Genomic DNA, 14,420 nt, shown 5'->3' with positions numbered 1-14,420 from the left:
TTTTTTGGTAGATGGAGCAGATTTTCCATGGAGGTAGAGGCGAGGCTTGGCATCGTAGTGCATCTGCGAGAGAGAGGGTAGTGGATGAGAGAGATTGACCTAGCCATCCTTGAGTCTTGGTGGGAGGGACTTCGTGTATGGAGGGACAGCAGATGGTTTGGCGAGTTTTCTTAGACTGGTGTCCCCTTGAGGATGATGATGCAGTGAGGCAGCACGCACCTCGGTTTTTTTCGTGTAGGACGTGGAGGCCTACTTCAACTTCAGCCACTCACTGAGAGAGACCTTGGGAGTCTTGATGGGATTCAGTGGTAGATGATCAGAGTGGTGGGACGTTTGGGGAAGGAGTGGCACATTGACCCTCTCAGTATCTCAGCTCCTCCTTCCCCTGCGGAGGACATCGTTTGGGAGGTGGTAGCGAGTATCATTGCATGGAACATTTGGGTGGCTCGCTGCAGTCTCGTGATGGGTGAGCATCCGGTTCCACCCTCGGCCACCTTGGTCGCCATCTGGCAAGATATCATCCGGTTCCACCATACGCTCCACCTGGGAGTGTGGGATCCCAGGCTCTAGGATGACTGTCGAGAGGCGTGCTCGATTTTGCAAGGCTTGGCCTGCAGGAGTTTTCTACATCTTCACTCCATGAGGGATTCGTTGGTTGTATAGTCCCCCCACCTGGCTATTAGCCCCAGTACTAGAGAATTCCTAGGCAGTGAGCTGGGTTCCTCTGGAACAGGCCGGTCTTTTCTTTCATCCTTTTTCGGTTTTTTTCCATACTCAACACCTTCGGGGCTGTTGTTTTGTATGAAGTCTTTCAAGCATTAATAGAAGGTTCCTTTCTTTGAAAAAAGAAGAAGAAGATAAATCTAGATTGCCACATGTCCTATTTCTAAGGGCTTCCTTAGATGCCCCCTTTTACCCCTTCCCCTAATCATATAATCGCCCTCACTGGCGGCCTTGACATTAGACTTATTGGCTATATACATAAAGTGCAATGCAGATGTAATATAAGTGTCGATCACTTAAAAGTTAATGTTAATTGACCCTTCAGAGGTCATGTCATCTCAACTTGAGCATAGCAGAGATCATTGTCACACCTTGATCCCCCATAAGAGGACTTCATGGCAGTAGATCTAGGGTAGACTTAGGGCACAAATAGGGATAGAGATGATGCTGTAGCAAGATATTTTTTGAGACGGGTCATTTATAGTCTAGACATTCCCAGACCAGATTTGACCAAAGGGCGGGTAGGGGCTAGCAGAAAGATAGACTACCAGGTTGATAGGTTTGGTGGGGTCAAAGCCGATCTAGTAGATCTAGGGTAGACTTAGGGCACAAATAGGGATAGAGATGATGCTATAGCAAGATTCTTTTTGGGAAGGGTCATTTATAGTCTAGACATTCCGAGACCAGATTTGGCCAAAGGGCGGGTAGGGGCTAGCAGAAAATAGACTACCAGGTTGATAGGTTTGGTGGGGTCAAAGCCGATCTAGGATCGACCACATGGAGAAGCTTATGTAGCAACATTTTTTTTGTCATAGGCAGAAGGTCCATTGATAGGCTAGACTGCCTAGACCAGATCAATGTTGGAATTATCAGTTACATCCTCATGGGAAGGCATATGTTTATCTAAGGGTTGAGAGGAGTGCTTTATGACAATAGCATATGATTGCACGGGTGAAAATTCCCTTGAGCTTATTGGCTGATGGACGTGGTAACTTACGTGGTCTTCATGGCTGGTAGCTTGACTGTGCTATGCAAGCAGAGCTGTAGTGATTGGCTGCCCGTGCGGCTATCTTGTGCATGGCTTACATGTGGCAAATCCTTCTACATGGTTCTAGAGTGGAGGCAACTTATTTGGTTGCTACATGGTTGGAAAGCTGGCGATGTTCTTTTCTCTTTTACCCAGGCCGCGAGCCTTCGATATCTCTCTCTTGGTCCGTGCTTATGAGAGTCGGCATAGTTCACTAGTTATGGTGGTAGAGCAGCTGCTCACAAGGTCGTAGGGTCCTTAGTGGTAATCTGGTCTTTTTGTATTGCCTACAAACTCAGTAGAGGTGCGGCATGTCTGGTCGGTCCTTTACGATCAATACAAAATCTTTCGGTTTCTCTAAGAATCCGGATTTCTCAACATTGGATTATCGTTATTATTTCATGTGAGTGAGAACATTTCAAGTGTACATGAATAGAAATGCATGATTTATTACATGAGTGTATGCATGAGATTAAGTTCCATATCCAACAATGGGTATCAGAGCGGCGTTTAGGTCTTGGAGAGAGAACCTTCTTTGTAAAGAGTCCGAGTGAATTGTGTGAAAACAGTGACATGAAAGGTTGTTTTAGTCATCCGTGAAAGCATGAGAACCTGAAGTCTCTCAACTCGAGCCCAATCTGTCTTTGATAGGTCTGCTCCCCAACAAGGGCTGCCATAAATACCTGCGGGTCGGACCAAAGAGTCAAAGAGAAGAGTCTTGGTTTGAGGGTCCTGTAAATGAGAGTGAAAGCACTGCTGCTCCAGTCTGGTCAGTGTGGTGTTACGTGTACCTTCTGCTCAGTTGGGCCTGTAAGGCTGGTCGCATCGCAAAGATCGGGCTGGAGAAACGGACCCCCAAGTATGTGTAGGATGCAACCACCTCCACTGGTAACCCATCCAAGGAGAAATGCTCTCTGTGCATGGCTGCCCGGGTGGGAGGGAGGGGCCTCAGTTTAGCCCCTCGTATTCTCATAGGTGTTAGCCCAGTATAGGCTGGATATTTGCTGCGCGTCTGATCATTGTTTCGCCACAGTTGTGGATAAATATATTTGTGTATTTTCTCCTTATTTTCTCTGCTGTTTTCTGTGTGGCGATCAGTTTGTATGCATTTAATTTGTGTATGATTGGAGAGAGTTTTTTAGATCTGTCCACTGCGGTTGAGCTTGAAGTTCCATAGCCTCTGTTTGTAAACACATGGGCCAGTCCTCTCGCAAGGTATAATCAGGAAAAAAGATTGATGACAGTAGACAAGACTGTAGATTTGAGTCCTTGGAGTTGCATGTATTCAAGTTGCTTTTGAATTTAGCTTCTCACAATTGTTGCTCCTCTGCAGGTGGATCTCACAGCTTATGTGGAAAAACATGATTTTACATTTGATGCTGTACTGGATGATGGCGTCTCGAATGATGAAGTAAGAAAAATGTCTGAACAACACATTGTTAGTCTCTGCATTATGCTTCACCGTTTAGTGTAGAAAGAGTGCAGGGGTTGATGTAGAATGGATGCTTATGATCTGGAGGAGCCATTTATGGACCACATCTGTTTCTGTGTTAGTTTCCAGTGCTTGTTGAGGATAGTTTGTGTGTTGTTTGTAATAAATTTCTTATTGGTAGTCATGAGGGGCCACTCAGATAAACACTCATTGTACGACGTCATGGATAAGTTTTGTTTGCAGTCAAAAGATCTTTTAACAACCAGTCAAACAATAAATAAGTACCACGGCAACTCCTGGACACACAGTGAAAAATGAACGAGGAGCTCCTTTCCGCTTTGCATAATTAACAAAGCATTTGAGTTCGTGAAGCTTTACGGCTTACTTTCTACTAAAACAAAATAAAGGGTTCCTCTCCTCAGTAGTGACATAAAGCTTGGGAGGCACTTTCTTAACCCATAACTACGCCAAGAGGAGATGTCTGTGCTTATGGCAGGAAGATTCTCTATCAGGTCTTCTAGTTCTTGGCTGGGAGCATGGGCTCATACTGGAACAAAAGGCCCTGAGTGCTAGATTAGAGGCTCTACAAAAAGGAAAATTCTTCTCCACTGCAACTCACTGAGCCTTGACATACCCTAGAGAGCCAGCCTGAGTCGTGTGCCAGCATTTATCATGAAGCTAGAATCCTTGGAGCTCTGACTGGAAGTCAAAATGATGGATTTGATGGGTCGCCTTTGTATCATGAGTTCAAGCATCTCCCCACATTCTGTAACAAATAGAATGGGACACAATTATAGCAGTGGGGCTGGCTTGCAGCTTGAAAATTGGAGTATTCATGAAACAAAATTGTAGGAAGGCAAAGGAAGCAAGACTCAAATGAGCAAGGATCTAAGGGAGAAGGACCAGCCAGACTGCATCAGCGGGGACCCCACATCCTGAGAGATGTATCTCAGGGGCACACAGTCTGCAAAAGTTTGCTGAAGCACTTATGAGAAGGTCATTCAATTGGTTTCTCTAACAAATGATAAGAAATTGGGCAACTTACAGCCAAAGGTGAAGTGAAGAGTGAAATGGCTAACTGAAGGGCAAGAGTAGCTGTAGAGGAAGGTACTGCTGCAATTAATATAGTGCAAGGTGGTAAAGGATGCTAGACAAGAATACTTGGCACCTCAGTAATTGGAGTGGGATAAGGCAAGGCAGGAGATGATGGGCAAAGTTGGAACACTGGCCTGGAAGACTTAGATAAGGAGGCTGGAACACAGGCTGACTATAGGCTTGAAGAACAAGAGCCAAGTCTATCCTCTTTAGCTATTTCAAGCCAATCGTCTGGTTTCTAAAATATCTATATTATATCTACTATTCTGCAAGGCAGCAAACATAATTGTTTAGCAAGGCAAACTCTTATTTCAATTCCTGGTGTAATGGACCTGTTTTCTCAAACTTCTGTAAGGCAGCAGAGAAACTCTTCAGCAAGGCAAGCTCTGTCTTCATACCCTTACAAAAAGCCTATGAAGGGAAACTGGAAGTTCTCTCATAAGTTCTTTTTATGGGATGTAGAAGAGAAAAAGGTTTGAGCTTATGCTATTAAAACCTTCACGAGAGTTTGGGGTGGTAGGGTTATGATTAAAAAGGAGCTGACAGGGGTTAGCCTTTTGTTATTGCTCTGGTCTGGATGTTGTTAATAGTACTGCAGTATATAATATTTGCAACAGTTTTGAAGGGTGAGCGGGTAGAGTATTGCATTGAAATTCGCCCTCTTGTTGTGTACAGGTGTATAGAGTAACTGTTCTCTTGTTGTGTACAGGTATATAGAGTAACTGTTGAGCCTATAATTCCCACAATCTTCCAGCGAACGAAAGCAACTTGCTTTGCTTATGGGCAAACAGGTGCATTGCTCCTAAATTGTGATTTCATGTGTATCTATGTGCTATTGATGAGTTAAGATTGCACAAAAAGGCCCAAAGTAAAGATTAATATATTGAAATACTTTGGTTTTCAAGGCAAGCATATTATTTTTCTGCTGTGTGATGCCCTGGGGAAGTCACATGTTTCAGTGTATGTTCTGAGAAACTGTACTTGAGATGAATTGAGATTGTCTGTTTTCTGTCTGGACACGTATTCCAGGGAGTGGAAAGACTTATACAATGCAGCCTCTACCTCTTAGAGCCTGTCAAGACATCCTCAATCTGATGCAACACCCATCTTACAAAAATCAGGGGCTCCAACTGTGGCTTAGTTTTTTCGAGATTTATGGCGGGAAACTCTATGATCTTTTGAATGATAGGAGGTGTGTGTTCAAAATCCCAAGGCATTTCGGCAAATTACTTTCTGTACTGTCCAGTTGAGTCTTTTATCATTTCGAGTTTTATTGATTTCTTTTTGAATGGCCGCCATTTAGTTTGCTCTTGTAACATGTTGCTTGTCAAATTCAAAATTGAGCGAGATGCAAGCACAATTACCAGTATAATGTGTGGATCCTCAACTTTAAAGAATACCCATATGTGTTTCTGAGAGAGTTATACAACTATACCTGAATACCATTATAAGAATGGACAACATCTCTGTGGCGCCCATGATATGAAGGGACAGTTTATCTCTGAATTTAATCTTAGTACCTACCTGAAAGGCTATAATAAAGAAAGTAATGAAAGAGCTCTGCTCTATTCTACGTTGTTGTCGTTATATCTTTGGAAATTTGGCCTTAACTTTGTACTACTTTTGGAGGTCATTTGCTGAGTGATCTTAGGTACCTGCTTTGTTTTGTTATTCCCCTCCTTATTTATTAATTAATATTTTTCTTTAACTTAAAATAAATAATTAAACAAAATAAATAACGAATTAAAGTTATGAGTTCCTTGCGTTTTCTTGGAGTTTCATTTGTTTTTTATTGGTTTATGTTTGTTTCCTTAGTGTTAGCATTAGTATTCTTTTTTTTAAATAATAACCTAATTCTCTCTCTCTCTCTCTCTCTCTCTCTCTCTCTCTCTCTCATGTGTGTGCTTTCCTTTGTCGCTTTGTTATCTTCCTTTTTTTGTCAAGATTTATGTTGTTTTGATTGTAATTTTAAAGCTTAGTAAGCAGTGGGTTTACCTAAGCGATTGTGGAATCTTTTGAAACCGAGATGTGTTTACTCTTAATTTTGCTTAATGTCTATTCTTCTCTCTCCTTTGTCCCTTTGCTCATTATATAAAAAAATTTTGATTTGTAAGGTTGGATGTATTCTAGTCTTATGAAGGTATATATAGCAAGGACAGATAGCACATGACAAATGTAACAGAGGCGAGATAGATAGTTTAGTTTGAAAGCAAATGGAGACATAATAATGGAAATGAAGTGAACACAGACGTGGAGAGATGCTAAATGAAAGCTGGAAATGTCTATGGCATGAAATAAACTGAACGAGAGTGTAGGCGAGCAAGCTACAACTTGTGCCAGAGTCTCCAATGTGGGATGTCCAGCCAAGTAGATATTACCACGATTATACAAGCTGGAGGAGACTTCTAGAGTGGAATGGTTCAGTGAGTTTATCTCCTTGGACATACATAAATGTGAACAAGGCATGGACATATTTCCCATAAGTTCTAGAAATAACAACCTAGAATGATATATTGACATATAGAAATATGTGGATTTAGAAGACTCTTTTTGATAAGATGCGCCATGCGTCACTGAGGTAGCAGCCATGTGATCAAATGCAGCTCAATGGTACACGTCACAAGAGCTGAACACGCCATGTATAAGAGGTTCAAGAACAGAGTGATATCCTTACTTTCTTTGCTTGTCTAGAGCGATTCTGAATTGACAAGAGCTAAATTTTTTCAAAAGAGCAGTTCAGGTCTTTGTCTCTTAGTTTCGCTTGACATTTTTGGGTGGGGGTTGTGTATAAGAGATCAAGGATCGATGCTTAACGTGGATATATGCTGTGCTTTTTTTAAAATCACAACTTTCAGTTTTATTATGAGTAAGCCTACGCTCTCTGAAACTTGATCATTGTTAGGTTGCTGGGAAGCAATGGAGCAGAAAAACTGAGCTAGAGAGCTGAAAAACGGGCTCTGTAAGTTATTGTACCAGCATAGGAGTGCAAGATTACTACAAGTGAAGTAATGGTACATGACTTTGAGGGCTAACCCTAAAGCCCTAGCCCGGTAAATCTAGGGGTAAGAATTTCACGTATAAGGTTGACACTATGCTTATGAACTAATAGTGCACCATGTGCACACTGGCATGCAAACTAGCCTACACGGCCATACAAGGGCCAAAAAGTTAACAAACCCCCTTCCATGGTATGGGTGAAATACTGTAGAAACTCTGGAGGTCAACATCTCCTGTTGTCACCAAAGAGAGAGATGGCCTTGCTTGTGGGTGGTCCTGCCAGTGTGAGGCTTGGTAGATGACAGAGGGCCCACTTGCTGCCAGGCACCAGCCCCATTGTGAGGTGCACAGGGCAGGTGGAGTGGGCCGGGTGGAGCAGGCTAGTTGGGGCAGGAGCTCAGCCCCTCCTTGCTGTGTGGGCAGTCCTTATAGGGCGTGGAGAAGAGCAGCCCCAGTTGGCTCTCTTGGAGGCCTACCAGTCGGCCCTACAGGGCTTGTGTTCAGCCCTCATATAGGGGGAGGTGAGCAGGGGTGCAGCCCTCATATAGGGCCTTGTGGAGCCCTGGAGCCCTACTTATAGGGCAGGGGGTTGGCCCCCTAGGAGCCCATTTGTAGGGCTGTATGCCTAGCCCTAGGTGCTGCAGTCGGCCCACCTACCAGCAGGGGTTGGCCCTAGCCTACCAGCCGGGCTATTTATAGGCCCCCCCTCAGCCCTCATTTGTCATCTCATTCTTGGGGCAGTTCTGCCATTGTATAGCAGATGTTTTCCCCAGCAGGCTGTGAGAGATCACTTTCAGTTCTCTTGTTTCTTTCTCTCCCTCGTAAGTGTGGTGTGTGTGAGGTTTGCTCTCTCTCTCTCTCTCTCTCTCTCTCTCTCTCTCTCCATTTCTGTTCATTTCCACTGCACTTCTCACATGGTATCATAGCCACGGTTGGCTAGAGACCCGAGGAGCGGAGGAGTGTTGAGGCAGCATACAGAGAGGAGGCTTAGGTTGCTGTTTGGAGGTGCCTTTGAGGAGGAGCGTCCGCGAGGAGTGGACTGTTTGGGTGCCCAGCAAGGGGTGACTTTGAAGGGTGTTTTCCAGATCATAGAGGTGTTCCTGAGGGACGGGTAGCGACGATTGAAGGTACATTGGGCTGTTAGCCCCTTCATCCTCTTCTCCAGCCCTCTCCCTTCTTCAAACTTGTGTCCCCTTCTAGGGAGTTGCTAGACCTGATCCCCTTGCATCCAACCTTGGCATCTTGGAGCAGAAGGAGGCCGAGTCCATGTCTCAGCTTTGGGACCGTGTCAATGCAAGGGTAAGGTCGTTTATTTTCCTTAAATGTACTCCTAAAGTGATTAATCATGTGAAGCACATGACAATGGCAAGAGTGACTGGGAGCACTTGGCATCCCTTTATAATCGAACCTCTCCCATGAAGAGGGTTTCCCTGGAAGTTGAGATGCGTTTATTGAATCCCAAGAAGTCTTCATCGATGTGGGAGCACATCAACAAGTTACAGAAACTTCATTAGGAGATCCTCTAGGCAAGGAAGTAGATATCGTCTGAGGACATGGCCGTAACTCCACTGTCTCAATTAGCCTCTCAGTATGGAGCCTTCTATTCATCCTTGATAACAAGTGGAAGGATGAATGCATTGACCGGGGAGGAACTGGTCTCGATGGTGCTTGAGCAAGAGGAGCGATTTGTAGATCGTACCTATGAATGTTAGCCTAAGGCTTTGTCCGCTGAGCAGAAAGGACGGAAGCAGTAAACAGCAGAAGAATGAAGAGCACTCAAGGCATCTCGTATGTGCAACCGGTGGCCAGAAAGGTCATTATTGGCGGCCGTGTCCCCAAAGGAACAGTGAGGGGACCAGTATCTAGTTAGACAATGTTACCGCCGCGGCGACATATACTCCAGCCTTCTAGTAGCACGAGACAAGATGTCCCGCCATCAGGCTTTCTGGATCCCTTTCGAGGATTGCTTTCTTGTTTGTGGCAGCGGTACTTGCCAGTCAGGTGCAGTAGGAAGGGAGTCTTTCATCGAGGCAGGACCTTGAGCCACGAGAGTTATTCCGGTTGACTTAGGTGGCAGTATTTTATCAGTATGTATTTTGTTTGGACGTTATGACCTGGTAGATCTAGAGGGGGTCTCCTAGTGTTCTTTTGCAGCTATTGCCTGATGAGCTATTGGAGTCCGGATGGGTCAACAGATTGCCAGTGCAGGAATCCAGACACAGCTGATTGATCCTTGTGAGCTGTTATATGCCCATTGTCATTGGAGTACTGACGTTCATTGATCTGGGGACAATGACTTGAGGGGCTGTCTGATTTTGAGACATAGGTGCCCATGCAGGGAAACAGACCTTGCACCGGTGGCATTATCAGTTGGATTATTGGTCCAGTACCTTCTGTTGGAGAGATGTACCAGTACCAACAGCTGGATTGTTGTACCAGATGACCTACTGTATCAGTATCGGACCAGAGGAGTGTACCTAGAATTCCAACTTTCCAGGGATCGTGCTGAGTTGGTTCGCGCCAAGAGGGGACTTCTTCAACAGTACCTGTGGCTGTCTTGGAGGTCACCTTAAAGCGAGGGCCTTGGTTGTGGGTGTGCCCGCCCAGTGTCACCTTAAAGAGAGGGCCTTGGTTGTGGGTGTGCCTGCCCAGTGTGAGGCTAGGGTAGATGAGAGAGGGCCTGTGTTGTGGGTGTGCCTGCCCCCTGTGAGGGTAGAGTACGAGAGAGAGGTCCTTCTAGGCCCATTTGTTGCCATGCCACATCCCCATTGTGAGGCTAGGGTAGATGAGAGAGGGCCTGTGTTGTGGGTGTGCCTGCCCCCTGTGAGGGTAGAGTACGAGAGAGAGGTCCTTCTAGGCCCATTTGTTGCCATGCCACAGCCCCATTGTGAGGCGCACATGGTAGGTGGAGTCGGCCGGGTGGAGCAACCCAGTTGGGGCAAGAGCTCAGCTCGTCATGGCTGTGTGGGCAGCCCTTATAGGGCGTGGAGGAGAGCAGCCAGTCCGCTCTCTTGGAGGCCTACCAGTTGGCCCTACAGGGCTTGTGTTCAGCCCTCATATAGGGGTATGTGAGCAGGGTGCAGCCCACATATAGGGCCTTTTTTTCCAGAGAAAAGAACTTCTATTAATGCTTAAAAAAAAAAACGATCATACAAGTTGGCAAATACCATAAAGGTGCCAACCGTGAAAATCAACAAAAAATAAATGCTGGCTATCAGAAAGACACTCCTGCTGCTAGAGATCTGAGCTCAGAAACGATCCCGTCGTGCGACGGTAGCTCGAGAACTTGGAGAGCTTCGCTCCCAAATGGCGCGAAGCGTGAAGATGATGTCCTTCCAGATGGCTGCCAAGGTGGCTGACGGTGGAACATGGTGGTGGCCCATAACCCAGCTGCAGCGAGCAACCCAGATGTTCCATGCCGTGATGCTGGCTACTGTCTCCCACACGTCCTCTTTCGTCGAAGAAAGAGGTCGATGACTATTGGGAGGGGCGCCTCATGAAACTCAATGCTGTGAATGCACAGGCCGTGAATCTTGGATGCTGGAGAGATCACGTCAATGGGAAAGGCATGGCCACCCTCTGACAACCAAGCAGCCATGCCCCACGTGAAGTCCCTCTGCGTGCCCTAAAGCCTCGCCACAATCTGAAGCGCTCCTCACCATATTCTCTGTGCTGCTTGGGGAGCTCCAAGGGCAGTGGGGGATCGTCTCCAAAGCCCTAATCGTGCATCTATGGCAGCTACCATCCACCCGCATCTGCTCCAACCAAGGGCCAATAGGAAGACCTCCATGTGCTATCATCCAGAAAAAGTAGGAGATCTTCCGCAGTTGGAGATTGGACCAGAGGCGTGTCCAGAAGTTGGATCTCACCTCTCGAGGTACTTGCTGTGCTTCATAATGCCTCTCTGTCGATAGAGTCCAGGCTCGCGCCTCCAACTGCAAGCGGCGTCCTAAGCGTGTAGTATAAGAGAAGAAGGGCACCTCCTCCACTCTCTTTGAGTGGCCTACTTTGGATTGCTGGAACCACTCACCCGCGTCCCACTGTACCTCACTGAGGGGACGACCCTCCCATAACCATAAGCGCCAACGAGCTGCATCCAGATTTGAGATGTGAGAGGGGTTGATCGACCACTCCTTGCCCAGACAGCCCACTACTTTGACCCTCTGTCACCCTAATTGATCCAAGGCTCCATCCATCTCAGGATCTCCATTTGTCAGAGACTGCAACAGTCCACTTGGACCCACACTGTAGAATCGGGCTCGGCTGAGAATGGGAGGGAGGGGGCATAGCTGAATCCGAAGAGATACTCATGTCCTTGAAACTCTGGGACAGCTGCCTTAATCTCTGCCATCCTCGGGCCCGTGCCCTGAAGATGTGAGAGGGTCTCTAATCGTATCTGTGCATCAGCCAGGGGTCTTGCCCACGTTATGAAAGATCGAGCTGGGCCGCTGTCCCACTATGCCCAACCAATGTGTAACCTCTGTCCTAGCATGCGACCATCTTTGGGCCCGTGCCCCAAAGATGTGAGAGGGTCTCTAATCGTATCTCTACATCAGTCAGGAGTCTCGCCCTCGTTATGAAAGATCAAGCCAGGCCGCTGTCCCACTATGTCCAACCAATGTGTAATCTTTGTCCAAGCATGCGATCATCTTGATCTGGACCTCCGGGTGCTAGAGCAGAGGATTTTGTGCAAACTTCTTCAAAAACTGAGGACTAGCTCGGATAAGAGCTTTGGCCAATCGCTGCCAAACTCTGAAGAGACTCCGCATCAAGGGAGAGCCCTTTCCTATAAGGGGGGCCTCCGAGAAGAGCCATCTGTGTGATTGCTGCCATTGACCACGCGTGGGGGGGTGTTTTGAAGGAGACTGCGCTGTAGAAAAAGCTCCTAGGGCTCTGTACCTGGAGTGAGGCCCCTCACTACCACCTTGCTCAATAGGGCTCTGCTCTTCATCTGCGGATCAATGATGCCCAATCCTCCTTGGGCTTACTATCTGCCAGGCTCGGGTGTTGCGTGTGCCATCCTATCTTGCCCATAGGAAATTCCGTACCAAGCGTTCAGACCTAGAGAACTCCAGTTCCCTCCAATGGTCCCAACCGCAAATCAAGAAAATGAACTGTTGCTAGGTGCTATTTTTCGAAGCCGACATCTCGGAACAAGAAGCACCCCCGTGCTTGTCCTCAAACTCAAGATTGTTGAAGTAACCTCCAACAATCCACGAGTCCACATCCAGGAGGGACTCCGTCAACCGCCTCTAGAAGGCGAGTCGCTACTGTCTACAAGCTGGGGCATACACATTGAGAACCCGAATCGTGGAGTCCCCAACCCTCAAATACATCCATACTACTTTGCCTGGGATGAGCTCGCCCTGATCGTACACATCTGCTCCAACGGATTGGGACACCAAAATGCAAACCCCTCCACTCCTGTCAACCATGGGGGACCACACCTTAGGGCCTCTCTCTAGAAGGAGGTGCTGTTTACGTCGAACATTTGCGGCTGAAAACATATGCTCCCGGATCAAGAGGAAGTCCACTGTCCACCCAACCACTGCCCTCTGCAACTCGTGTCGAAGTAACAGATGCTGCGGCTGCTGACGCATGCGGTCGTGGAGCCCGTGCACGTTCCAACTCACCATGGTTCAATTCATGGGGAGGTGGGGGGAGTGGAGAACAGAGCTCGCCTACGAGTGGGAGCTTGTACTGAAACCTGAGACCTGGGACTTTGCTGCGGGTTTAGAGGGGGAGTATTTTGTGTCAGTACAGCGTCGCACCAAGGGCATAACTGGCTTGATGCCTACCTTGGTGGTCCATTGCCTCAAAAATGAGGACTCAACCCATAATCTGTCTGCACAAAGTTGTAGAGTCCAATAGGTGACGTGCTTCAGTTGAACCTCGGGTCCTAGGCGAAGCACACAGAGTGCAACACCCAACTCCCGATGGTCAGCTGCGAAGCCAAGCTGAAAAGTGGCGGTGTGACTATGGGTGACCCACATCTCCCTCCCCTAGTGGCCAAGCCCCTCCTCCATCATGTCAAACTTCTGCTGCTGCATCATAATGTCAAACTTCTGCTGCTGCATCATAAGGTTAAATAGTGTGGGAGTCTATTGCTCCTCCTTGGACGCCGCGAAGAGAAACCCCCAAAAAGGGCGCGACCGCGAGCCAAACACTCCTATAGAGCCTCCTCGGAGGTGCAAAATCAAGACAGACACCTCTAGAGCCATTGGGTATCTGTCAGGGATCTCAAGATAGTTCCACGGTCCTAGCCACCAGAACTCTCTAGGTAGAGGCTATCCTAGAGGAGGCTTGGGACCTGGAAGTTGCAAAAACGGACCGCCTCAGCTCTGCTGCGTGGAGGCCTCACGAGGACTAGGCTGCACCTAGGAAGAGGGACCCGGGGCCTGTTGCAAGGTAGAGGACTCTAGCATCCCCTTGCCTGAAGGCACGGGTCTGGAAAGAGAAGGGGGACGGGTAACAGAAGGGGCGGAGGGGGCTGCAAGGTAGAGGACTATGGCATCCCCTTGCTTGAAGGCATGGATCTGGAAAGAGAAGGGGGATGGGTAACAGAAGGGGCGGAGGGGGTTGCAATTCTGGAGGCAGGGAGGGGAGGCGGGCAGGGAGAAGGGGGGGGAGTGGGTGGTACGGGTGATTGTAGGTTCAAGGGGACGGGGCAGGGGGACTGAGGGGGGACGGAGGGGGGGGAGGGGAAGCCTCGATGGAGGGTCCATTGAGACCTGCTGAGTGGTGGCTCGAGGCTCTTGCTGCAGAGGGTCTTGGGCGCTTTGCTCTGCTGGTGCCTGCGGCTCATTTGTGACATCGAAGGTCTCCTCTTGCTCTCAGCTAGTCCCGAGCTAAGTGTCCCATCTGTTTGCATTTGAGGCACTGGCCTGGAAGCCTAGAGACCTCAACTCTTTGACGTAGTTCGCCTCCATCCAAGGTCCGTAGAAGGATCTCCTCAGGAAGCGTCTCGGGGGTGTCCACAATCACTCTGAGCCTGGGGACCCCATCATCTGCGACCACTGTGGCTTGCGAGGGAGGAGGAGACTCCAGCACCATACCAAAACATCCTCCGATAGACTGGAGAATGGACTGATACTCCTTTGGGAGCCTCGAGAAGCGGAGCGTCACCGGGAAGCAACCAAAACATCC

General features: G+C 47.8%; 1 protein-coding gene across 1 annotated transcript in view; it reads left to right on the top strand.

The window, feature by feature from the left end:
- LOC147905033 (kinesin-like protein KIN-13A) overlaps nucleotides 1-14,420 on the top strand; it is a 121,002-nt gene that overhangs the window by 20,167 nt on the left and 86,415 nt on the right. Inside the window, exons 5-7 of the mRNA XM_087389483.1 lie at nucleotides 3,084-3,161; nucleotides 4,987-5,068; nucleotides 5,307-5,469. Of these exons, the coding sequence (XP_087245609.1) occupies nucleotides 3,084-3,161; nucleotides 4,987-5,068; nucleotides 5,307-5,469 (323 nt within the window). The remainder of the gene's footprint in view (nucleotides 1-3,083; nucleotides 3,162-4,986; nucleotides 5,069-5,306; nucleotides 5,470-14,420) is intronic.

This window comes from Dipteris shenzhenensis, chromosome 2 (genome assembly GCF_047967505.1).
Source record: "Dipteris shenzhenensis isolate YYH24624 ecotype China chromosome 2, Dip_SZ_1.0, whole genome shotgun sequence".
In the NCBI taxonomy this organism is placed as follows: domain Eukaryota; kingdom Viridiplantae; phylum Streptophyta; class Polypodiopsida; order Gleicheniales; family Dipteridaceae; genus Dipteris; species Dipteris shenzhenensis.
Note: the sequence above shows the minus strand (reverse complement) of the source record. Positions and strands in the feature narration are given on the sequence as shown.